Source organism: Mauremys reevesii, linkage group 1 (genome assembly GCF_016161935.1).
Source record: "Mauremys reevesii isolate NIE-2019 linkage group 1, ASM1616193v1, whole genome shotgun sequence".
Lineage (NCBI taxonomy): Eukaryota > Metazoa > Chordata > Testudines > Geoemydidae > Mauremys > Mauremys reevesii.
The window spans coordinates 331,178,313-331,203,216 of record NC_052623.1 but is presented as its reverse complement, the minus strand read 5'-3'; the positions used below and the strand labels follow the sequence as shown (position 1 = coordinate 331,203,216).

Sequence of the window (24,904 nt, the reverse complement as noted above, 5' to 3'; positions counted from 1 at the left end):
AGAAATTACAACAGTGCCCCCTTTCCAGTGTCAATTACTCTAATTTATTTCAATGGACTTTCTTTTTTGTGTTTTTTAAATAAAATCAGTTGTTAGAAATTGGGTAGACCCTATATCTTAAAGATAATCTAGGTCAGGGATCTCAAACTCAAATCACCAGGAGAACCACATGAGGACTAGTACATTGGCCTGAGGGCCGCATCACTGAAACCTTTTCATATAAAGGTACAACCCCCCCGCACTGCCCCTCTTCCATGAAGCCCCGCCTCTTCCCACCCCTTCCCCAAATCTCCGCCCCTGCCCCGCCTCTTCTCCACCTCCTCCCCTGAGTATGTTGCTCTCTGCTCCTCTCCCCTCCCTCCTGGAAAGCACTAAGCGCCTGGAAGTAGGCAGAAGAGCAGGGAAGCAGTACTGGGCAGGGCAGGGGGGAAGCAGTGGGTGAGGGGAGCTTGGCGGCCGCAGGAAATAACTCCGCTAGCCAGCTGTGTGTTTGAGACCCCTGATCTAGATGTTACTACAGCTTTGGTAACTGTTTCATCAGTGTTGCCTCAGTAGTTTTATTATGAAGGGTTAAAATCACTAGTCACAAGCACTCTAAAAATTCTAACAACTAAGGCTACATTGTACAGAAGATGTAATTTGTTTTATAGGTTATAGAGAGTGACTGCAAAAATCTCAGGGCAGCAAGAATAGAAGAAAGTGGGTAATTCAATTGGCAGTTCAGGCGTTTCCCATGTTCTCAACAGAAAGAAAAAAAGAAAAGAAAATGCATTGCTCTTATTCATTACAGTACTGTATAGTCAGGAGATTTTTGTTTCATTTATGTTCCCACAGGCCCCGCATGACTGAAAGCTTCAGTTTTTCAGACTCTGGTACAGCCAAAAGTCAGCAGTTATGCAGAAGTGAAATAGGACTCTATGAACTTTTTCCCTATTAAAAAAAATGCTGGAGTGGGGGCACATTGCAAGTTGGCAAACCAACATTCAGATAACGTTATGCCTAGTGCACAAATATGCAATCATCAAATGGAAATTGTGATTTAACAAAATGGACAGAGTCTGAACTAGGCACTTTCTTACTCAACATGTCCAGTTTCTGTATATCTTTGAGTTGTATGTTTTCTAGTTATTTTATGGACAAAATAATAACTAGTGCAATAGGGTAAGTGCAGCTGTGAAAGAGTTAGAACAGAGTACAGTTATCTCATATATCAACAAAACTGCTTTCTAAGATCGAATTTATTTTATTTATTTTGATTTGCACAGTAAAAAGATACACCCATCCAAGCCATGAGGCACTCTTGACAATATATAGAATTACAAATATTCTAACTACATTGTTTTTACATTTCCATCCGTTCTATGCAACTCTTCCAATCAACAATGGGTACACATTTCTTCCAACCCTGTTAGGGAAGGAGGCAGAAAAATAGCTGATTTGTTGAACCTTGTCTTGTTTTGGGTTTGTTTGGGGGGTCTCACACTACAGAGATTGGTGCCTGATTAGATTTTTTTTCCAATTCTAACTTTCACAAAGATAAGGTAGTGTTTACTATTTCTGAAACATCCAGAGTAAAATGCTTCCTAAATGTTGTTACATAAAAAGTCTGTTTTTAGCAGTAATATGAGCTAGTTTTACTCTTCATAAGATGATTTATAGAATAGTTGAGTCATGCATCTTTCAGTGGCCCTATGTTAATGAATATTTCCTATGGAAGTTTGTGATCCTTAGTTCTATTAGTCTTATGGTTATTTCTAATAATGTATTATCAAAACTCTGATTTACCCTCCGCCACCAAATGGAGGAAGAACTATTGCATTTATAGCTATAGTGGCTTCATTACTTAACTTTTTAAATGTAAAATATGCTCAACTGCTCTTTTTACATTTTATTTTCTCCTTCCGAGTCCTAAATACTATACTCTTACGAAGCAATATACCTTGAAATAATGTGATAATGGGGATTGAGGGACTAAGGGAAATGAAATATAGCTAGAGGAACATGTTTGTATTGTCATTATTTTTTGTGGATTTATGATATGTTTTAGGTGCTAATGATGATTCAGGTAACAGGAATTCAAATCTCTTTTGGGGCGAGAGTCCCATGATTGACAATACAATGAATTGTATGTAGTAGTGCAGCAACAGGATAAATGGGGGGAGGAGGAATATTTCCAGTTTACATGTATTTTTCAAAATATTCCCAGAGGGAACCATCTGATCCTCCACACTGTCCCAACTGCCTACCTAGAATTAGAATTCAAACCTCGAGCTAATTAAGCTCCCTCACATGGGGCCTATTCTTCCTCTCTGCCTTCTTCCCCATGGGATTTCATTCTGAATTAGCTGCAACGCTGGGGCCATGCCTAGAGCTCTCATCTACAACCAGCTTCTGATTTCATTTACAGTTGGGGTTGCCAATTTTGGCTGGATGTATATCTGGAGATTTAATCACTGGACATAATGTTTAATTAAAGAGTAAGCTTTTAATTCCTGGAGACTCTAGGCCAATCCTGGAGGGTTGGCAACATTATTTACAGAGGGGGTAATTCAGTGGAGTTATACCTGATTTCCCCCCCCCCCCCTTTTCCCCACTCAAGAGTTTAGGCAGCTCCCAAGCACCTTCCCTCCCCCCTTCAGTTCCCCTTTTTTTCCTCTCTCTGTTGGTAAATCTAGAAGTGATACACTTGCAAAATCAGCAGCCCTGCTCTTTCCCTTCCCCCTCCCTCTCTGATGCTCCTCCCGCGTGGTCCTCGCAGTGTCTGGCGACGCATTGGTGGCCCCTGCGAAGGCCAACACGTAGTCCAAGTTCGAGCAGCCTCAGGGCTGCACGAACCGGGTGCTGCCTGCCAGCACCGACCGAGCGCGCCGCGCGGGGCTGGGGAAGGGCCAGAGGGACTCGGTGGGTTCCCCAGCTCCGCGCAGCCAATGAGCGGGCGGCGGGGGCGGAGTTGGCGGCGGCGGATCACGGCGTGCGGCAGCTCTCGGTGCATTGAAGGGAACCGTCCCCTGGTGGAAGCCGGTGGCCGCCCGCCTCTGTCACACAAGGGCGGCGAGGAAGGCGCCGTGGGGCAAGCCCGGGCTCCATGAACATCCCTCCTAGGCGGGCTTCCTCGCGGGCATGACCCAGCGCCAGAGCATCCCTGCTCCGCGGCGGTCCCTGCGGCTGTGCGACATGAGCCAGCTGCTGCGTGCCGCAGCCGGGCGAGGGAAGTGGACCAGATCCAGCGCGGCCAAGAGGGCTGCGTGCCTGGTGGCTGCGGCATATGGGCTGAAAATCCTCTATCCCGTCCTCCGCAAGCGCCTGCAGCAGACAGCCTGCGAAAAGGGCTTGCAGGCTGCCTGCCGGGCTGGAGGGGGCGAGGAGCCGCTGCATTGCAGCCGGATCCGGGGCAGAGCCTCCCCGGCAGTGAATGCGGAATTTTTCAGGCAGCTGCTGGAACTTCGTAAGATCCTTTTCCCGAAGCTGGTGAGCGCCGAATCGGCCTGGCTTTGCCTCCACTCGGTGGCTCTGGTCTCCCGGACTTTCCTCTCCATCTACGTGGCCGGGCTGGATGGGAAGATCGTCAAGAGCATCGTGGAGAAGAAGCCCAGGAGCTTTGCCATCAAATTAATCAAGTGGCTCATGATTGCAATCCCTGCCACTTTTGTGAACAGTGCCATACGGTACCTGGAGTGCAAGCTGGCCCTAGCCTTCCGTACCCGCCTGGTGGATCATGCCTATCAGACCTACTTTGCCAATCAGACATACTACAAGGTGATCAATATGGATGGGAGGCTGGCGAACCCCGACCAGTCCCTGACCGAGGACATCATGATGTTCTCCCAGTCGGTGGCACACCTGTACTCTAACCTGACCAAGCCCATCCTGGATGTAGTACTGACATCCTACAGTCTTATCCAGACTGCCAGGTCCAGGGGAGCAAGCCCCATTGGGCCTACGCTGCTGGCAGGCCTTGTGGTGTATGCCACGGCGAGAGTACTGAAAGCATGCTCGCCCAAATTTGGCAAGCTGGTCGCAGAGGAAGCTCACAGAAAGGGTTATCTGCGATACGTCCATTCGCGGATTATAGCCAATGTGGAAGAGATCGCCTTCTACAGAGGACACAAGGTAAAATGGAAATAAAGGCAAGGACTAAAATCTGAGATGGTTCAGAACTGTTGCTGTACTACTAGATGTTGATCTACTGTAATAATGCTGGTGGTGTGCTTTCACCCTCTCATCTGTGAGGGATATGAATTCCTCTGATTCCTAAACCTGTTTCTGATATATACTCTCCCACATTGTATGGAGAGAGACAGAAGTATAGAGTATTCCCCAATTTATTTTTCTCTTAAAATATTCCTACTTCTGTGCAGCATCACATTTCTCTAGTAAACTTTAATTTCCCTCTTCTGTCTCATTTCCAAAAGGTGCTCTAGCTTTTAACCTTTCCAGGCTCTTATTTCTCCCCTATTTTATTAACTAAGAATATTTAATGATACAGAAATACTTTTTCTCTAAATGCAAAAATCAGTAGCACACAGTAATCCAGAAGAAAACTTTGCTATAGTTTAGATGGCAACACGATCTTTGACATTGTCTTGTATAGATAGCTAAGAAAAATTGTAGTCACTATAGTCCTAAAGTTGCTGCAATACAGGACAGTATTTAGGTTATCAGTTACATAAAAGTAATAGATAATTTAAAAACCAGCATATTGAAGACATTTTCAAAATTATATTGTCAATTTTGACTGTAATGTGTTTAAAATGGCTTGTAAAAAAGTTTCACATCATGTGAAAAAGCAAATAGTAAAATTTCAGACTACCCTCTCAGCCAAAAGTATTAATAAGACAACATAAACGTTTTATTTTTATAGTAGCAATGAGCACCAAAAATTGTTTGCAGCATTGCATTAACTGCAGCTAAATTAAACATTAAATTCAATACTTTTTTTCCTATTCCCACTTTTGTGTGGGCTCAAATTGACTGCATTATGTCATACTGATTTGTCACTGTTCTTGACTCATTTCCTTGATGTACATTATCACTTCCTCTTGGCACATTGCTGAAAGACATGAAATACCAATTCAGGGTATCATTTCTGCAGATTTACTCAAGCAAAATTCGCATTGGAATAAATTGGAATTTTGCAGGCTTGAGTCCCCAAATGTTGCCTAGTTCTTGGAGTTGCAGTTTCAACTTACCGATGTAGCGTGCTCAAAATCCTCTTCATTAAACACATAGAACTAGTTTTACTTCGATGGTAAGGAACAGCTTTTATCACTTGCTTGCATTTTGCTCTGGCAGTGTGAAGTGGGTATAAAACTGCCAGAGTGTAGGGTAAAGGGGCATTGGTCAGAATCCGGCCCAGTGAGTTCCATGGGCTATGCTGATTTACACTGAGAATATGGCCCTTTGTCTAAACAAGTACCACATAGCTTGCAGTACTGATTGCAAGATATAGTGAAGAATTCAAATCCGAACACTCGTCATTTGATTATATGTACGGGTGTGTGTATTGTACTCATATGTATATTAATATTTACTATACTGTGTAAGTACTTACATTTTTTTAACTATAGGTGGAAATGAAACAACTACAGAAAAGTTACAAGGCTTTGGCAGACCAAATGAACCTCATATTGTCCAAACGTTTATGGTACATCATGATAGAGCAATTCCTGATGAAGTATGTCTGGAGTAGCTGTGGTTTGGTTATGGTGGCTGTACCTATCATCACAGCAACAGGCTTTGCAGATGGCGGTAATAAATACTTTTATTTAATTTCAAATGTTTCTTTAAAAATATTAGTGTAGAAGAATAGTCACGTAAGAAGACTACATTTCATTTTAATACCATTTATAGCTGTGGTGCTATAATATTCAAACACCATGCATGCCTCATCCTTGGGTAGCTCCTGGCATGTGTAAAACTTCACAAACAAACTACTTGAAGAAATATCAGTGACAAAAAACGTATCTTTGAACTTAAATATGATAACACAATACATTCTGAATCAAAGGATAGTTTTTTCAAATAAGATGCCAAGGTGAATTGTGGATAAGCAGTTTATAAATATCACTTTAACCATTTACTGCCCTTTTTGATGTATGAAGATGGTCTCACAAACTTTAAAATAAAATCTTTTTTTTTATATTTACAATATCAAGAATGTCAGGTGCTCGCTTTCCACTCTTCACAGGAGGCCCTAAGCTGTGAGGTCTCATCAAGTTGTAACTTTAGCTGTAGCCCTCATGCCCCAACCAGGGTTGGGAAGGTGTGTCAATTCTCAGAATGTCTGCTGCTATATTACCAAATACTGTCCATCTAGTTACCTATCTAGTGGTTTTTCTGTGGCGTTTGCTCATCACCTTACTGTTGACCTGTGTAAGAATCAGCATCTCTCTCCTCAAGTAGAGTACAGAAAGGGAAGTGAAGCTCAGGTTATAGGCTTGTATGACAGCACTATTCAGGTCTTTTGAAGATCATGTCCAGATCTTCTAGCAATGAGAGCGAAGTGAGGCCCTGATTTTAATGTTGTTTGAAATGTTTTTTAAAAAAAAAGTCAGGGAAAAATGCAACTTGGCAAAGCAGGAGGCAAGATTAAGAAGTAGTAAAGCAAAAAAAATTGTTTGCTTGTTCATTTTGTAGTTTACATAGAATCATAGGACTGGAAGGGACCTCAAGAGGTCATTTAGTCCAGACCCCTGCACTCATAGCAGGACTAAGTATTATCTGGACCATTCCCGACAGGTATTTGTCTAATCTGCTCTTAAAAATCTCCAGTGATGGAGATTCCACACCTCCCTAGCCAATTTATTGCTGTGCTTAACCACCCTGACAGGAAGTTTTTCGTAATGTCCAACGTAAACCATCCTTGTTGCAATTTAAGCCCATTGCTTCTTATCCTGTCTTCAGAGGTTAAGAACAGTTCTTCTCCCTCCTCCTTGTAACAGCCTTTTATGTACTTGAAACATATGCAACTCTTTGTACTTTGTGATTATATACTAACTTCAGTAGAAGAGAAATCCACACCAAAAAAAATAATACAATGATTAGAAATTCCTGTTTAGCATTTGTAGATACTGCATAGTAGAGCTTAGAAACCTATAATGATAAGTATCCTAGCAATACCTAAGCTAAATAAATGGATAGCGAAAAACTGACTTTGAAGTTGGCTCAACAAATCTCCATATACATGACTGGAATCATAAGAAGTCTTAAAAAATCAATAAGATTCACCATGCAAAGATTCTGTAATGCTTTGTATATGAAAAGATCAATTTTAAATCCAGTACATTTATCCAAGTACCAATGGATAAGCAGAGCAGGTGAAATCTGTGCATATTGCCTGAATTTAATAAGGAATTTGGCAATCATATTCTAAACAAAGGAGTTTATACAGGTCCATATTACACAGAACAACCAGTGAAGGATAACAGTGCTTTAGTACTTTGGTAACAGAAATGAGGTTAACCAATTTAATGTACTTTCTGCTAAAATGGAAATAAATGCAGCTCAGCAAAATCCCGTAACTGATAAAGAGATTATTTAATCACAGAATGTAAATGTCTCCTCCCTAGCCCTTCACCCATGAATCAGAAACAGGTTAGGTGTCCTTCAAAGAGAGAGAGACTCTATAAAGGTGTATAGAGGAAAGGAGCAGTATTTCACCCATATCAACTCTACAGTAAGTAACATTCTCTGATATCCAGGAATGGACCTCTGACAAATATTTTTAAAATGTGGGCAGAGCAGAAGGTCAGAAAAATAAATCTGTCTTCTCCATGTCAGTGATAGGCCTGTCACATAATACTGAAGAGTATTTGCCAGGAGGAACTTGCAAATTGTTAAAGTGTAGAACTTATTACAGAGCCCTGAGACATTCTACAAGAACAGGGACAAGATCAGAAATACACTATTAATGGTGACAAATTGACCCCATCAATGTGATAAGAAGTAAACCAGGTATGCTAAAAATCCAACAAGTGCAGCTCACTACTGAAGGCGGTTTAGTTGGCGAAATAGTACTGTATCCAATCAGATCAAGTGTGGAAGGCAAATGAAGTTGGTTAAAATCTGAGGAATGGGAACTAGAACTGTCATTGATGAATAAACCCATTAGAATCCAGGAAGTGTATGGAACCGAATAGCTAGTGTTTAGAACTTATGACCGTGCCTGAAATCAATCTGAAACTGTTCACATAGATGGTCTTCAGGCAGGGGGGATTGCATCAATACAGCAATAGCCTTTTCACTGTTGCCAAAAAAATTAGGTATTTGTATGTATTGAAAACACACACACACACACTCTCCCTCTAACCCCCACCCCCAGCTAGTGCTACCTTTTCTGGTATCTGTTTGCTGTTACAGTATATGAGTTTTGTAAGTAGTTTTATAGTACGCTAGTATGCAAAAGGAATCATACAAAAAACACAAGTAGACCAAAATATCCTGAATGTAGTTTGTTACCTGGGAATTAAACATTAATGACAATGAGATTTTAATTTCATTAGGCACAATAAATATGTTTTTTCCATAAAACAAATGGGATTAAGAAGTTTTATAAGTGGGGAACAAGTTAAACTACTGACAGAGATTAGATACTAGACTAAAGAGAGACCACTGGCCCAGTCTGTTGTAATATGACACTTCCTCTAACACAGAAGGAAAAGCCTATGTGTGAAAAACATTGGAGAAAATGATCAAGAAAAGTCTAAAATGCTGTCTAGATCAGTAAAACTTGGTTATCTGCCAAGAAAGAGTTATGATTTTTTTTTTTTTTTAGTTTTGTACTACTGAATTGGCATCATTACTTAGGACTGGATTCCTTACAGAGCCTTATTCACACGAGTCCTCCCATTGGAGTAAATGTGACAATTTACCTGACTATCTATATGAGCGAGGGTTTTAGGATCACACCCTGACTGAGGAAAGTTCTGTCGTTTTTTAGAAAGGCATGACTCTCATTGTGTACCAGATGTGTATATCCCAGTGTGCTGGGTGACGCACTACTGACTTGGCATAACTTAAACTAAAAAATCTGAACAGCCACAGTTTTCTTAAATAATTCAGAAATTGAATTTTGAGATGAAGAGAGGCCAAATTGGGGTCTTATGTGTATGACAGTAACTTTCTGTATAATATTTTTGCACCAAAATGTTACACTTATCTCTGGTGTATCTTCATTGATGTAAGTGGAGTTATACCAAGGATGTATTTATCCAGGTTGTTTTTTTTTTTTTGGTGGCTTGATAAATTAAAACAAACTAGCATTTGGGTATCAGGAGCTTCAAAAGCAAAAAGAAGATACAGACAGGTACAACAAGTTTTGGTATGGGATTTATGTTTTCAAACACTGCAGAGTCTGACCTTGTCATGGAGGTGAGAGAACCACTCGCTGCGTAAGAAAATTTCGCTTATGTTGCTTTAGCATTATCTGCCATAGAATAGCACATAAAATGACCATCACGTTACACCTGTAGGAAACTGCTCAGAGATTTTCTTGACTAAAAGCACTGAGCCAGCCTAACAGAAGATAGGGGATCGAAATGAAAATCCAGAGGTGGATAAGGAGCTGGTTAAAGGGGAGACTGCAGAGGGTTGTATTGAAGGGGGAACTGTCGGGTTGGAGGGGGGTTACCAGTGGAGTTCCTCAAGGTTCGGTTTTGGGTCCGATTTTATTCAATCTATTTATCGCTGACCTGGGAACCAAGAGTAGGAGTGGGCTGATAAAGTTTGCAGATGACACCAAGTTGGGAGGTATTGCAAATTCGGAAAAGGATCGGGATATCCTCCAGGGAGATTTGGATGACCTTGTAAACTGGAGTATTAGTAACAGGATGAAATTCAATAGTGAGAAGTGTAAGGTTATGCATTTAGGGATGACTAACAAGAACTTTAGTTATAAGCTGGGGACGCACCAGTTGGAAGTAACGGAGGAGGAGAAGGACCTAGGAGTCCTGGTTGATCGTAGGATGACTATGAGTAGGCAATGTGATGTGGCTGTTAAAAAAGCTAATGCGGTCTTGGGATGCATTAGGCGAGGTATTTCTAGTAGGGATAAGGAGGTGCTAGTCCCGTTATATAAGGCGTTGGTAAGACCTCATTTGGAGTATTGTGTGCAGTTTTGGTCTCCCATGTTTAAGAAGGATGAATTCAAACTGGAACGGGTACAAAGAAGGGCCACTAGAATGATCCAAGGAATGGAAAGCCTGTCGTATGAAAGGAGAATTGAGGAGCTCGGTTTGTTTTCCTTAACCAAAAGAAGGATAAGAGGAGATATGATTGCACTCTTTAAATATATCAGAGGGATAAATACCAGGGAAGGAGAGGAATTATTTCAGCTCAGTGCTAATGTGGACACGAGGACAAATGGATATTAATTGTCAGTCAGGAAATTTAGGCTTGAAATTAGACGAAGGTTTCTAACCATCAGAGGAGTGCAATTCTGGAACAGCCTTCCGAAGGAAACAGTGGGGGCGAAGGACCTCCATGACTTTAAGATTAAGCTAGATAAGTTTATGGAGGAGATGGTATGATAGGATAACGGGCTTAGTCAATAGGTCAATTAAGTGCCACACTGGTAATTAGTACAATGGGTCAATGATAGGATATTGTTAGCCTTTTTCCAGAAGGTATGGCTGGAGAGTCTTGCCCGCATGCTCGGGGTTCAGCTGACCGTCATATTTGGGGTCGGGAAGGAATTTTCCTCCAGGGTAGATTGGCAGTGGCCCTGGAGGTTTTTCGCCTTCCTCCGAAGCATGGGGCAGGGGTTGCTTGCTTAAGGAGTGGGTGGATCGGCTTATGGCCTGCATCTTGCAGGAGGTCAGACTAGATGATCATAATGGTCCCTTCTGATCTTGAATTCTATGATTCTGTGATATTAATAATAATTCCTGTAGGAGTTGGCATACTGGATCAGCCTGCTAGTCTAGTGTCTGACAGTAGCCATACTTCAGAGAAAGACAGAAGCTCCAATCTGCATCACTGTAAACCAGTCTGTATAATGTTACAGACTGGTTAATAATATCCTCCTCAAACCCCTCTTGCAACCTAAAATTTTACATTTGGCTGCCTATATATTGTTGTCTTAATTTGCTTAGTTGCAAATGTTAAGGATTATACATTATTCATTCTTAAAAAATTCAGCCACATTATTATCTTGATTTTGTGGAGGAGCAAATTAGAGGCTGGCTCCATGCTGTATAGCAGTTTCTGTGGGTGTGATGATGGCAAGAGATATCACAGTAGCAGAATTGGACTCCAGGCATGAAATACTTAATGAATTTTACTCTGGGAAAAACAAACACTTCATGTGAAGATATTATACTTAAAATATAAATGTGTTTCTTTTTCCCATGCCCTCTCTAGTTTCGCCTTTTTTTCCTTTGTCAGTTAAGGATATTTTCTCACAACACATCACTTCTTGCTCTTATTTGATTTGGAAGAATTTTCATGATAACAGGCTACAATGTTATAAACAAAGGATTATGACTTCATTATTGGATCAAACAGACAGAGAAACTGGGTTGTGAGAAAGAAGGCTCTTACTCAAACACAGATCCCTCTAATACTACCAAGAGGAATATAGAAACTTACTGTCAGTTAATTGCATTCTTATAAAATATTCTAATTTTGCCAAATGTGCATCAGTATGAATGTTCCTTTTTAAGTGGAGTGAAGAATTAAGTAAGGTTGAAAATGAGTAATAGCAGTACTAGTAAAAACAAAACAATGAAACTGAAATTCTGTTTGACTCACTACAGCTGTGGTAAAACTCAGACTGAGTAATGGTATATTAAAAAGAAAAAGAGGTTAATGGGTGTTAAAAAGAAAAAAGGATGATTTGTGTAAGCAGAAGAATTTCTCATACTCCCACTTTTTCTTTGTTACTAGAAGTTTTATGCTAATTGTTTGCCTTTCTGATTCCTTTCAAAAAGTTGTCTTCATAGAGTTAAACTGTTCCTAACTTAATATCTGTTTTAATAATAGCTCACATTTTAACTATAATTTAATTTGTAGAGATATTTTTCAGGAGAATATTTGAACAGAAGAACATTTTTTGCTTTTAGAGTTAGAAGATGGCCATAAACAAGCAATGGTTAGTGAGCGAACAGAAGCCTTTACTACTTCACGAAATCTGTTGGTCTCTGGAGCAGATGCCATTGAAAGGATTATGTCTTCTTACAAAGAGGTATTGTGTGTCATTTCATAGAATCCTAGAATATCTGGGTTGGAAGGGACCAATCCCCAGACAGATTTTTGCCCCAGATCCCTAAATGGCCCCCTCAAGGATTGAACTCTCAACCCTGGGTTTAGCAGGCCAATGCTCAAACCACTGAAAAGAGAAATAAATGAAAATAAAACAGAATTTGCAAATGTAAGATTTTTTTAAAATTTCTTTTGTAATCATATTGGGGCAGATTCTGCAGTCTTTAAATCAATGGGAGTTTTTCTTGAGTGAAGACTGCAGAATTTATCCCTTAGTAACTTAAGAACAGCTAGTATTTTAATGTAGGGATAATTTGTGGCCCATGAGCATAAACCATGACAGCATTTTCTAGACTAGAGCCAGATACTGTGCAGACTTTTCAAGCAGTTCTCCTAATAGACTGTGAGATTTTTGATTCATCTGTTTCAATATTGGCCTACAATGTAGAGAGACTGCCTGGTTACCAATTATGTTAAGGTGTTACTATTAGCATTCAGCATTAAAATCATTTATATAATGCTATACATTTACATGGCGCCTTGCAAACATGGCTGCTTTATGACGCAGAAAAAATATCCACTAAATAATAGGTGAAAGACAGCAAACTGATTTGACTTGTAACACAATTACACTTTAACTCAGAAAGTATGAACTGAAAGACCAGTGAGCTGAGCTTCCATCTTAATTTTATACTTAAAATTTTGCCGAAGTAGTATTGGAACACCTTCATATTTTGTTCTAAGTTACTTTTAGGCGATTTCCATAGAATGGTAATATGCTTCCTGTGAACTTTAATATTTTATGGTAATAAAGTACAAATCCCACTCCCTTTTCTTACATGAGCAGCCCTGTAGCAGTCAGTGGAACTGACCTCGTTAGTAAGATGGGCAATGTTTGGCTCTTTGTGATTTTATTTTTTGTCTCTAGGCCACCAGTGTAAATCCAAATTTTCAGTGTTTTGATGGGTAAGTCTACAGGTTCATGCTTTCGAAACTGTTACCACCTGTAAGCTTTCCTGCAGCATGTGAGTTGAGATGAGGTTTGTTCATAGGGTACAGCATTCAGTATCACAAATATCACTGTAACAGACAACACTGTTTGGAATGCTGGTTTGCAATCTTATCAGAGGCCAAGGATTGAGGGCTTGATTCAACTCCCACTGAATTCACTGGAAAGTCTCCCAGTGGGAGTTGGATCAGACCTTGAATAAGCTTGGAGACTGAACTACATTGTCATATTTAGAAGTGGTCATTGCAGGTCAGCATGGAGGGCACACTGGTGAGACAATGTGGAAAGGCTATCCTGCTGTTGTCCACGTTGTACCTGCTCTACTGGTAGCAGGAGATCTTCAGTCTTAAATGCTGTCAGCACAACTCTTTTCACAAGTGTTAGAGACAAAAAACTACCAATGCAGGACAGTCTAGGCTTACTCATGGAGTTGAAACATTTGATCATTACTACGGATTTTGCAAAGTTCTCCTTATAAACTCCTATACCCTTATAAAAACATGACTGAGAGTAGAACCTTATAATTAATAACAAATAGCTGTTCTTGAATTTTGTGCATTTATGGAACTTGTCTAGAGTTACACTTCCTTACACCAGAGACGTCTTCTAACACCAGATTTGGATCTGGCTATCTCTAAATGCTTTACTACAACTGGATAATGTATTTGTTTTTTAAGGCTATGTCTAAACGACACACCACTTTCGGTGGCATGTAAGGTACATGTGCTACATGCTACAGTGAAAACCACGCTGCATTCACACTGTGGTGTGTTGCTACATGTGTCAGTGAAAGGCTCCAGCAGTGTGGGAGGCAGCTGGGAAAGGTTCTAGCAGCTCCCCTCTGTCGGAACCTTTCCCCCTGCTGCAGTCTTTTCCTACAGCAGGGAAAGGCTCCAGCAATGAGGATCTGGCAAAACATTTCCCCTCTGCTTTTCCCCGGTTGCATCTTTTCCTGCGACAGGAAAAGGCTCCGGCAGTGGGAAGGCAGCACGACACTATACTGCTAGAAATAGCTGTGTAGACAAGGAGGCATGGCTTAGGCAAATTGGAGCTGTGTCAGGTTTGTACTCCGATATATACCCACACCTTTTACTTTACTTGCCTAAGTCGTGCCTGTCTGTCTACGGTGCTATTTATACCTGTGTTGGGGGTTGGGGGCTACGCAGTATGTGCTCTGCATACCACAGAAAGAAGCATGCTGTTCAGATGCATGGGCACCCTTATACTCATTGTCCTGCTCTTCTTGCCTCTCTTCTAGCTTTCAATATCAGAATTTGTGTTTTCTGAATCTGGTGATCATACAATTATATTAGGAATAATACTTTTCCCTTCAGTCTTCTATACTACTGCAGATGCTTGAGTGTAATTCCTCTCTGCCAGCAGATGGAGACAGTACAGTGAGACTTTTTGGTGAGGTCATCACCTGCAAGATAAGGGGCTTGCCAGGTCCTAGAGCTCATTTGTTTCTGTTCCAGCAGGCTGAGGATCAGTATCTTCAATGGCTGTGGAGAAAGGCCTGAACTAAGGACAAAGTCCTTGAGCAGGCATCAAAGGTCTAGGAGGATTTCCAACTATGCACCAATATGAGGCTACTATAAGAGGCAGAGACAGCATGGAGTACTATATGGCTAACTGCTACAGTCGTTTCAGGACTAGGAAGTGCCCATGCTGCTTGGCTTTCACACACAAAATAGATTTCTCCCCACAGGATTCCTCCCCTGCGAGTTAGAGGATGACAAGGTAAAAATAAAAAAGTGCAAGGTAAGGCGAGAACTACCTTCCCCAAGACCCTGTCAGCCTTGTTCCCCAGAGGCCCCCTCGGTTGCACGGGGTCCAAGGTCCAGGCAGACAAGCAGATCTTTATCCAAAGGAGGATTCATGGGACCTTTGCCAGGGTCTGCTAGGGAGCCTTTCGTGCAGTTTTAGATACCGCTCTCATTTGAGTCTCAGTTGCCCTGGGGCCTCAGCCTACCCATGGAATCCTGACTACAGATACCAGCGTGTAGAGAGGGGAGTTCCTGGGGTACGCCATGACCCTGTAGTACTTTTCACTGACAAATGTACGAGTCTGTCTGTCATATCCAGAGGAGAACAGCTGGACTCGTTCCTCTGCACTTTCACCACAGGCTGAAGAATGTTTTGGTGTGGGTACACTGATCAGCCACCATCTCTCACTCAAACTGACCTGGAGCAAAGATATGACCAAGGAAAGCCAGATATAGAAAGTAGCCCCCCATTTCCCCCTTAGCCATCCTATTTGTTATTCCCATAGTCAGAGTATGCAACAGAGCAGACTAGCCAAACAGATCCTAAATATGCTAGGAAGAGTGGAAAAGAGGAGTGAGTTTTTTGAGAGAATTTGTCACAATAGGAGAAGACCTAAACAGACTAGATTGCCACAGAGTCCAACAGAACAGCAGAGAAGTATTTCAGCAGGACTAGAGATATGAATTCTAGCACCACAGATGCCCTAGCAATTAAATAGAATGGTACACTGGCATGCTTCTCTCCACATTCTCCCATGATGGGTGTTAGGAATCTCACAAAAATCTCAGCAGTTCAGAGCCTCACACAGCAGCATGAGTGCCACAGAAGAAAGAGAGAAAAACAAAGTGAGCAGCATCCAAATCCATTCCTTCCAAGAGAATGAAGTTTCTAGTCAGGGAAAGTTGTTTCAGTGCTAGCAAGGAAGTCCCAGAAGCATTCAGAGTGTGTGGCTTTAGAAAGTTAAATGCATTGTGGCCTGGAAGGTGTATACAGAACTACAGGAGACAGGGAAGGCAGCCACCTGGGGTATATGTCCTTCACTGTTTAACCTGTAGTGTTCAGCAAATGTAATGTTCAGGCATGAGCTGATTCATCGTTTGGTGAGAGCGCCGAAGGCAGCTTTCATGAGGTATAATCAGTGCCTACTGTATGGCACAGCATTGCTTTTGGAGGTAGCCAAACATCTGGCTTGGCACAGAAAATCGAAGAGAGGAAATTTTTCCTTATGTGTTAAATTTTCTTTCTTTGATATTTTCTATGCCAGCCCAGGCCTCCTCCCTTCGAGTTTAGCACTGTCTTCTGCAAATTTCCAGGACTTTTTCAAACATCAAGTTTTATGCTAGGGCTCCAAGGTCTAAAAATTGTGTGAGGTGTATTTTGCACAATAAATTGCTATTATAGGAACTGCTTTAGGAGATTCAGCTGACAGATGGGAGCTAGCAGCCCCCTTATTTTCTGGTGATGACATCACTAAAAATTCTCAAGGTCTTTGTTGGAGTTATGCCAATTTACATCAGCTTAGGCTCTGTCCCTCAACGTAATGTCACCATCTGCTGGCAGCTAGGAACTGTACGTGTGCATCTGGGGGGACTGTCAGAGAAGATCTCAAAGAAAGAAAATTAATTGGTGAGGAAAAATTTCCTTTCATTCTTAATCCAGAATGAAATCTAAGTAGTACTGAGTCAAAACGATTGGGAACGCTATCCATAAATTATTGGACAAAGTATTTAATTTCCAGTTTCCAAATTATATAATTTAAACAGATCATTTGTTGTTTCTCAGGTCACCGAGTTAGCAGGCTATACAGCTCGAGTGTACAACATGTTTTCAGTCTTCGATGAAGTGAAGAGGGGCATTTACAAAAGAACTGCCGTTGGTCAAGAGATTGAAACCAACAGCAAGAATGAAGATAAAGCAAAACTACACACTGATGGCCCCTTGGAAATCAAGGGTGGGTAATTCGTATTTTGATACTTTTCTCTATAAACTCTTCAGCCTACTATGCAATTTTACTGGTCTAAACAAAATCTTCCTTTACACAACCCTTGCTGCTATTTCAAAGTTGCCACGGATCAACTCCCCTCCCATTACATATTCCTAACCCACTTCTTTGCAGTTTTCTATGCCTCCCAACAGATAACCCTGAGATTCCTTCCCTATGTACTCTCACAAGGGCTGGCTGGAAATTTTCCATCAAAACCTCCACAGAAAATAGTTTTTTTTTGACATTTTTTCGTCCAGAAAGAATCTGCTTTCCTTTACATTTTTTTAGTTTTAATTAGAAAACTGAAACTTGAAATTTTTCATCTGAAAAGAGAAATTTTTTGATGTTTTTAGTAGGATTTGGCCTAAAAAACTTCAGGCACTGAAAACCAAAATCTGTTCCGTTTTCATATTTTCAACAAAAAGTCACAATTTGCCACTGAAAATGTTTCTGATCAGCTCCAACCCTCCTGCCTGCCTTTCCCCTTGCTCCTCCTACCCTCTGTGTTCTGTCATTTCCCCTCTGTCTCCTCCTCCTGAGGTCTGTGTATGTGCCCACTGTGACTGAATTCTCACTGTGCCCCATTACTCACCTTCTGTCTCTACCCCCCCCCCCCAACCCTATCCAGTTTCTTTCCCAATCTCCTCATTGGCCTTTTGCCATTTATTTACTTCTCCTGATTACCCACATTGGACTCCTTCCATTTCCTGCTTCCCAGCTGCTGCTGACAACCAAATCCCTTCCCCACCCCCACAGGAAAAAATGTAGCTATTCAGAGGCGAAGGAGTTAAACTGCTATGTGTGAAATATTTTCTTCCTTCTCTTACAACATTATTGCCCTTCAGCACAGATTTCTCAACAGGGTCATAATAAACACCCCGAGGCGGCACAAACATTAACTGTAAGCATTAACTGATTTCTTGACCTTGTAGGACATGACAATGTGTGATTACCAATAAAATAAACAACATTTTGTAATAGCTACATTTTGTAATGTAGTAGAGAAAAGGGGTTTTTAGTCCAAATAGTGGTAAATTAATGTACTTAGCCCACACGCAATTGTTCGTTAGCATGACTACCTAGTTATTTTAAAGACTGAATGCAGTTCGGATATGAGAACTCTGCTGATGTTTCCATGTGGTATAGCATCCCATTCTGCAGCCCATACCAAGACTTTGTTTCCACTACAGTTGCAGAGTCAAAATATTTTCTCAGGCTCTCCCATCAGAAGTTTCACTGTAATAACATTTTTCTTCCTTTCTTTCAGCCTTGATAATTTCAGAAATCCCTGCATAGGAATTTATAACAATGGAGGGGTGCATGGGTATCTGTGCACGTGTGTGTACACTCATGTGTGCATACCTGTAAGTGTGCATATTGTTAAAAGAAAAATCCATATTTTAAACTGTCTTTTAAGACAAGTTTATTACATTGCCCCCCATCACTTATTTCCTCTTAAATCATCAGTATCAACTTGTGCCAGCAAATAATGTTATATTATCCTCTGTATTTACAGCCCATAACTTTACTGATGTAGGCCAAGAAAGAATTACAACCTTTTAAACAGACAAGGTGGGTGAAGTAATATTTTTTATTGGACCAACTTGTGCTGGTCAGAGAGACAAGCTTTTGAGACACACAGAACAGCTCTTCAGCTTGTCTCTTTCACCAACAGAAGTTGGTCCAATAAAAGATATTATGTCACCTACCTTGTCTCTCTAATATCCTGGGACTGACATGGCTACAACTACACTGCATACAACCTTTTAAATGCTTTAGTCAAATAACAATAGTATATTACTTTACTATAGTCGTTCCTTATCTTATCATTCAGAATTATAAAAAAGGATCATCACTTAATTTTTGTAGCTGTGCTTTCAATTTATATGCTTCATTGCATTAAAAAACAAAACAAACAACCTCTCACCCCCTTACATTAAGAGAGCCGTACGGTCGCAAAGTCAATCACTCAAATATTAGGAAATCCCAGAATTAATGGTGCCTATGCAACTCTCACCACGATATCTGCATATTTTACAAATGTTAATGAATTGATCTTGAGGGTATTATTATCCCTGTATTCTAGCTGGGGAACTGAGGCATGGAGAAATTAAGGACAAATATGTCATAGGTGCCCAACTTGAGAAGCCTAGGGGTTTCAGATTATGTAGTATTTTTATAACGCTTTATATGTCCAAAGTGCAGCTTTGACTTCTGTTGCAGTCATGAACACTCCTGAAAATCTGGTCTGAGCAGGGCCGCCCAGAGGATTCAGGGGGCCTGGGGCAAATTTCGGGGGGCCCTTCCATAAAAAAAAGTTGCAATACTATAGAATACTATATTCTCATGGGGGCCCCTGCAGGGCCTGGGGCAAATTGCCCCACTTGCCCCCCCTCTGGGAGGCCCTGCGTCTGAGCTGTCTGACGTCAGGCACCTAGAAAATAAGGAACACACAGTTAGTGGCCAATGGTGATCATTTTTGTTCAAGTGGCTTTTGTCCAGCATCACGTGGCAGAGGCAATGAAGTAGAATTTTTAATTTTAATTCTCTAACCATATGACTATATATTCTCTTCTGTTGATCTCCTGCCTCCTTCACTACACATTTTCCAACTTTTCCGACAAATGAGGCAGGCAACAGATGGAATATTCAGAGAATGTAGCTGCCAAACTCTAACACGCCTTTATGTTGAAACTTTTTTCAGAGGCTTATAGCTTGGCCAGATTTGGATAAATTTTCATGGAGATGGCATAAGGCACATCCCTGACATCAGGGTGACCTGTCTGCCAAATTTCAAGTCCCTGCTCCAGAGCATGGAAGCAACAGAGCTTCTCAACTAAGTGGTTGTAAGAACTATTTTAAGATGGGAAGAACAACCCTAATCTCATTCCCAGAAATCACCAAAATATTTTAGCTGAAACATTGCAAAATTCAGCCTGAGGAAAATGTCCAACATGGAAAATTTTGCCCAAATAGTTACAGATTGGTAAAGTTATAAGCAACTGAAACAGGGTCTTATAATGGAAAATGTAAGGCAACCTTAATTATAGGCAGTGCTACCAAATCCACTTGTAACAATCCTGTATTTAATTGTTTCTTTATTTGGATTAGTTTAAGACTTAACAAAATATGTAGGGCTGTCAATTAATCACAGTTAACTCATGTGATTAACTCAAAAAAATTAATTGTGATTAATCACAGTTTTAATTGCACTGTTAAACAATAGAATACCAATTGACATTTATTAAATATTTTTGGTTGTTTTTCTACACTTTCAAATGTATTGATTTCAATTACAACACAGAATACAAAGTGTACAGTGCTCACTTTATATTATTATTTTTAGTACACATTTTAAAAACAAAACAATGTAAAACTTTAGCGCCAACAAGTCCATTCAGTCCTACTTCTTGTTCAGCCAGTCACTAAGAGAAACAAGTTTGTTTACATTTACAGGAGATAATGCTGTTTTTTTTAAATTTACAATGTCACCTGAAAGTGAGAACAGGCATTCATATGGCACTTTTGTAGCTGGCGTTGCAAGATATCTACATGCCAGATATTCTAAACATTTGCATGCCCCTTCATGCTTTTGCCACCATTCCAGAGGACATGCTTCCATGCTGATGATGCTCGTTAAAAAAAAAAAGTGTTAATTAAATTTGTGACTTAACTCCTTAGGGCAGAATTATATGCCCCCTGCTCTGTTTTACCCACATTCTGCCATATATTTCATGGTATAGCAGTCTTGGATGATGACCCAGCACATGTTGTTCATTTTAAGAACACTTTCACTGCAGATTTGACAAAATGCAAAGAAGGTACCAATGTGAGATTTCTAAAGATAGCTACAGCACTCGACCCAAAGTTTAAGAATCAGAAGTGTCTTCCAAAATCTGAGCGGGATGAGGTGTGGAACATGCTTTCAGAAATCTTAAAAGAGCAACACTCTGATGTGGAAACTACAGAATCCAAACCACCAAAAAAGAAAATCAACCTTCTGCTGGTGGCCTCTGACTCAGATGATGAAAATGAACATGCGTCAGTCCGCACTGCTTTGGATCGTTATCAAGAAGAACCCATCATCAGCATGGACACATGTCGTCTGGAATGGTGATCGAAGCATGAAGGGTACATACAAACTCCAGAAATTCGTGGCTCTTAGCCCTGTTCTTGGACTAATAGATCTCACTGCCCTCCTGAATGTTTCACTAACTTTTTTTTTTAATTTGTAGGAAAAGTTATTGATGTTGATCATGGAATTGTTTGTGAAAATGTTCCTATTATTACCCCAAGTGGAGATGTGGTGGTTTCCAGACTAAACTTCAAAGTAAGATGATATGCAAGAATCTTCTGATTGTTGCCATCACATTAACACAAAACAACACAGAGTTCATGTACCCTATGTTAAATACTTGGAGAAGAGGGAAGTCAAGAAAGGTAGGCATAGTGGCTCACTAGAGGCAGATATGTACAGTGTATCCTGCTCAAAGAAAATGGAGAGAGAGGAGAAGGAATGGTTTGACTTGTGTCATTGTCAGATTAAAAACTACAGCTGCATTTTCAAAATTGCTTAAGGGAGTTCTGCATCCAACTCCCATTGTATTTCTATGGGACTGAGGTGCTTAACACCTTTAGGATGCTTTAAAAATCTTCCAAGTCCACAACATTAGAGCAAACAGTTGTGGAACTTCACTTGACCACTCCAAGGATCAATAGTAACTAACAGCTGACAGTATAATCTGCAGGCCCAATCCTACAATCTTTGCTCAGTAAAAAAACTCACATTGTTTTCAATGATTTTTTGCAAATAGCAATTGATTCCTATTGGCATCACATTGTTAATGCATTTCATTTATTGAATGATTTCAAAATATGTCACAGTATTGAATGTTAGTGCAATAATTATATAGAAATAGGTGAAAGCATTGGAAAGTTGCATGAGGACTTCCACTACCTCATTTATGCATCTAATTGCTCATGTTACCTCTGTATTTGTATTCTGGGTGTGTGCGAGAGACAGAGAGAGAGACCACCTTTAAAGAAATAGTCAGCACCTGGCAGAATAGGGCCTTTAATTTGGCAAAATTCCCAGCTACTTTAAATGTATTTTGTTTAGCACTAAAAATGAGGGACTGATATTCAGGCAGAGATACCTGTATGTTTGTGCACTTTACCTAGTATATTTATAGAGAGAATTCACAAACAGTGCTATTGTGTGGGTGGGTGGGTGGAAGTATGGGGTGAATAAACAAAGGTGTGTGTGTTTGTGTGTATATATATAAAAGAAATGCATAAAAGTGACACTATATAAGCAGAAATGGAATGTTGAGGTTAATTTTTCAAGTCATTGGGCCTTGCTCACACAGCTTCAGTTCATTCACTTAAGGTCACGCCATACATGCCCCTATTCACTGCTTTGCAAGTTCACCCCTTTGTGACTAATTCACCCATACAAAAACTACCTTACACTGGTCAATGAGATTGTGATGGAGTTTAGTGTAGTTATAGGAATGTTAACGTTTGTAAGGTAGTGAGCGTCCTTAACTCCTTACAGTCTCCTCAAATTGCAGTCAGTGCATGCAAGTACTTGAGGGGAATATTTGGCTCTAAATATGATTTGTAGATGCAGAACAAGGAATACTGAAATCAAGATTCATCATAGATAGTGACATATGGTATGTGGGCATGTTTTTCCCAGCTCTGTGTGACTAAGGTCTAATTTTGCTTCATGTTAAAATGAACTGCAGTCAGATTTTATCCCAGACACAAAGTGCCCAAATGGTAAAAAAGGTTTCAGTGCTAATGACTCATGCCCCTCCACAAAATAGCCTTTTGTAAGTAATACCATATCCATCTGGATTGTTTCCTAAATTAGAAAAAAACCATCTAAATTGTATCTTTGGCGCTAGTAAATATGATTTCTTCTGGTTCCTTTGCTTTTGCTCTTTGAATCCACAGATTCTATGCAAATGCAGTTTTTCAAGCAGAGACTGAATAAGAGTTGTAGCCAGTTTCACAATTTGTACTTACTTAAACTAAATGCTTAGGTGGTTTCATTGTGGGGTGTCATTATATGCTTCATGGTAAAAGTGATATATTTTGAAAGGTGGTTGTTTTATCGTTTTCACAACTATTCTAGGTACAGGAAGGAATGCATCTTTTAATCACTGGCCCCAATGGTTGTGGAAAGAGTTCTCTTTTCAGAATTTTAAGTGGTCTGTGGCCAGTCTACGATGGTGTTCTCTACAAACCGCCTCCCCAACACATGTTCTATATCCCACAAAGGTACGTGCTTTGCCTACACTGGAAATACTTTTTTCTCAGTTTTGTGAGATTTGGTCCTCTTTCTAAACCCTTGGCATCTAAAGTTAGGTTAGAAGATGGTAACCCTCACCTCTTATTACTGGAAAGTGCAGAAGAATTGCCGCCACATTCAGTTGTACGGGGAGAGCTCCCATTGCCAGTCACCAATGTGTGATGGGGATGAGCCCACATACAGCGAGGGGGCTGGATGACTGAAGAACACTGGGGAACAGTTTAGGCTTTGTAACATAGTTTCCTTTTCCGTCAAGCAAAACTTGAAATAGGCCAAATAGAGCTTGTTTCTAAAATAAATGTGAAATAAAGTCTGACAAGTGGGGAACATTGTTTTTCCCTAAACTTGAATTACAATTTAAAACCCCTAAATTTTGCAATGCTAAACCAAAACCAAATCCAGCATTACTTTTACATTATCGCTTTTAAACCTGTGTTCCTTTTGCCAAGGAAAGTATGATGTTTTGAATGTTTCCTTTGTAATCTGTAGGCCTCCCAGAACACAATCCAGTCCAATATATTCCAATATTTCTCTTTAGAGTTCTAACTAGGATGTTTTTGCAAAAGCTAAATCAAGCACTGAAAATCTTTGCTTGCCTTTTGTAGTTCACCCTCTTCACTTGGGTAAAAGTAAATGTTCACAATGTGTTTCTGCTTAGAAAATACCCGTGATAAAGCAGGATGGATGCTGTTAAGTGATGGATAGATTTTTCTCTGCAGACAAACAGAGCCTTCAGAACAACATAAAAAGCCTGCGTGGAAATAACACAAAGGAGTATATTGTAACTAGATAGTGTCATTAAAGCTCATTACTGAGTAGAAGGCAGTGAGGAGTTGAACAATCCCAAGAGGAACTTCTCAGAACTTCTGGGGAGCTGTTACATCACTATAGAAATCAGTGGTACACTCTCACCTGGAAAGAAAGGTTTAAATGATGAGCAGTATAAAGAAGGTAAACCAGGCACTTCTTGTTCTTGTTGTTATGAGAAAGGGTAACAGCAGACATTCAGTGAAACTGAAAGGCAGCAAATTTAAAATTGATAAAAGGATACTTTTACATGACAACATTAGCCTGTGGGACTCCCTGCCACAAGATATTATTAAGGACCAAGAGTTTAGCGGGATTAAAAAAAATGGATAATGAGCACCCACAGTTACAATAGTAAGGATTTAAAAACAAAAGGAAGTTTGGAAGGGATATAAACTGTCATGCTTCAGGGCATGTTACTCAATCTGTAACTGCGGTGGCTAAGAAGATTTTTCCTTATGGGGAGTTTATTTTATAATTGCTCGCTTCAGGGGTTTCTTGCATCTTTACCCAGAGCATCTGGTTCTGGCTACTGTGGGAACCACAGTATTAGACTAGGTAAGCCATTGCTCTGAATAAGCATGGCAAGTCGTATGTTCTATTTAAGATTTTAAAAGCCAACTCAAGAATCAGCTTATTTAACAGAAATAGCAAAGGATAATTATCCTCCAGTGTGAATGCAGTTCTGTTAGGAGCCAGGCAGAACTGCAATAAGAACATAGGCCATTTTGGAAAAGAAGTACCCATTGTCCAAGGCTGCTAGCAGTCTTCGTGGTTGGTAACAAAGGTCCTGTGATTACAATCCTCCAGCTCCCCTTGA

At 40.4% G+C, this 24,904-nt stretch overlaps 1 protein-coding gene across 2 annotated transcripts in view; it reads left to right on the top strand.

Annotated features, from left to right (window-relative positions):
- The first annotated feature begins 2,961 nt into the window (after positions 1 to 2,961).
- The window catches only part of ABCD2 (ATP binding cassette subfamily D member 2), a 68,095-nt gene continuing 46,152 nt past the window's right edge, over positions 2,962 to 24,904 (top strand). The window contains exons 1-6 of one of the 2 annotated variants that reach the window (XR_005591516.1): positions 2,962 to 4,110; positions 5,568 to 5,748; positions 12,060 to 12,181; positions 16,757 to 16,925; positions 21,194 to 21,288; positions 23,101 to 23,246. Coding sequence is in view for 1 of the 2 variants with exons in the window: in XM_039516125.1 (XP_039372059.1) it covers positions 3,121 to 4,110; positions 5,568 to 5,748; positions 12,060 to 12,181; positions 16,757 to 16,925; positions 21,194 to 21,288; positions 23,101 to 23,246 (1,703 nt within the window). In the remaining variant the exon portion in view is untranslated. The remainder of the gene's footprint in view (positions 4,111 to 5,567; positions 5,749 to 12,059; positions 12,182 to 16,756; positions 16,926 to 21,193; positions 21,289 to 23,100; positions 23,247 to 24,904) is intronic. The other variant, XM_039516125.1, reaches the window with a different exon arrangement.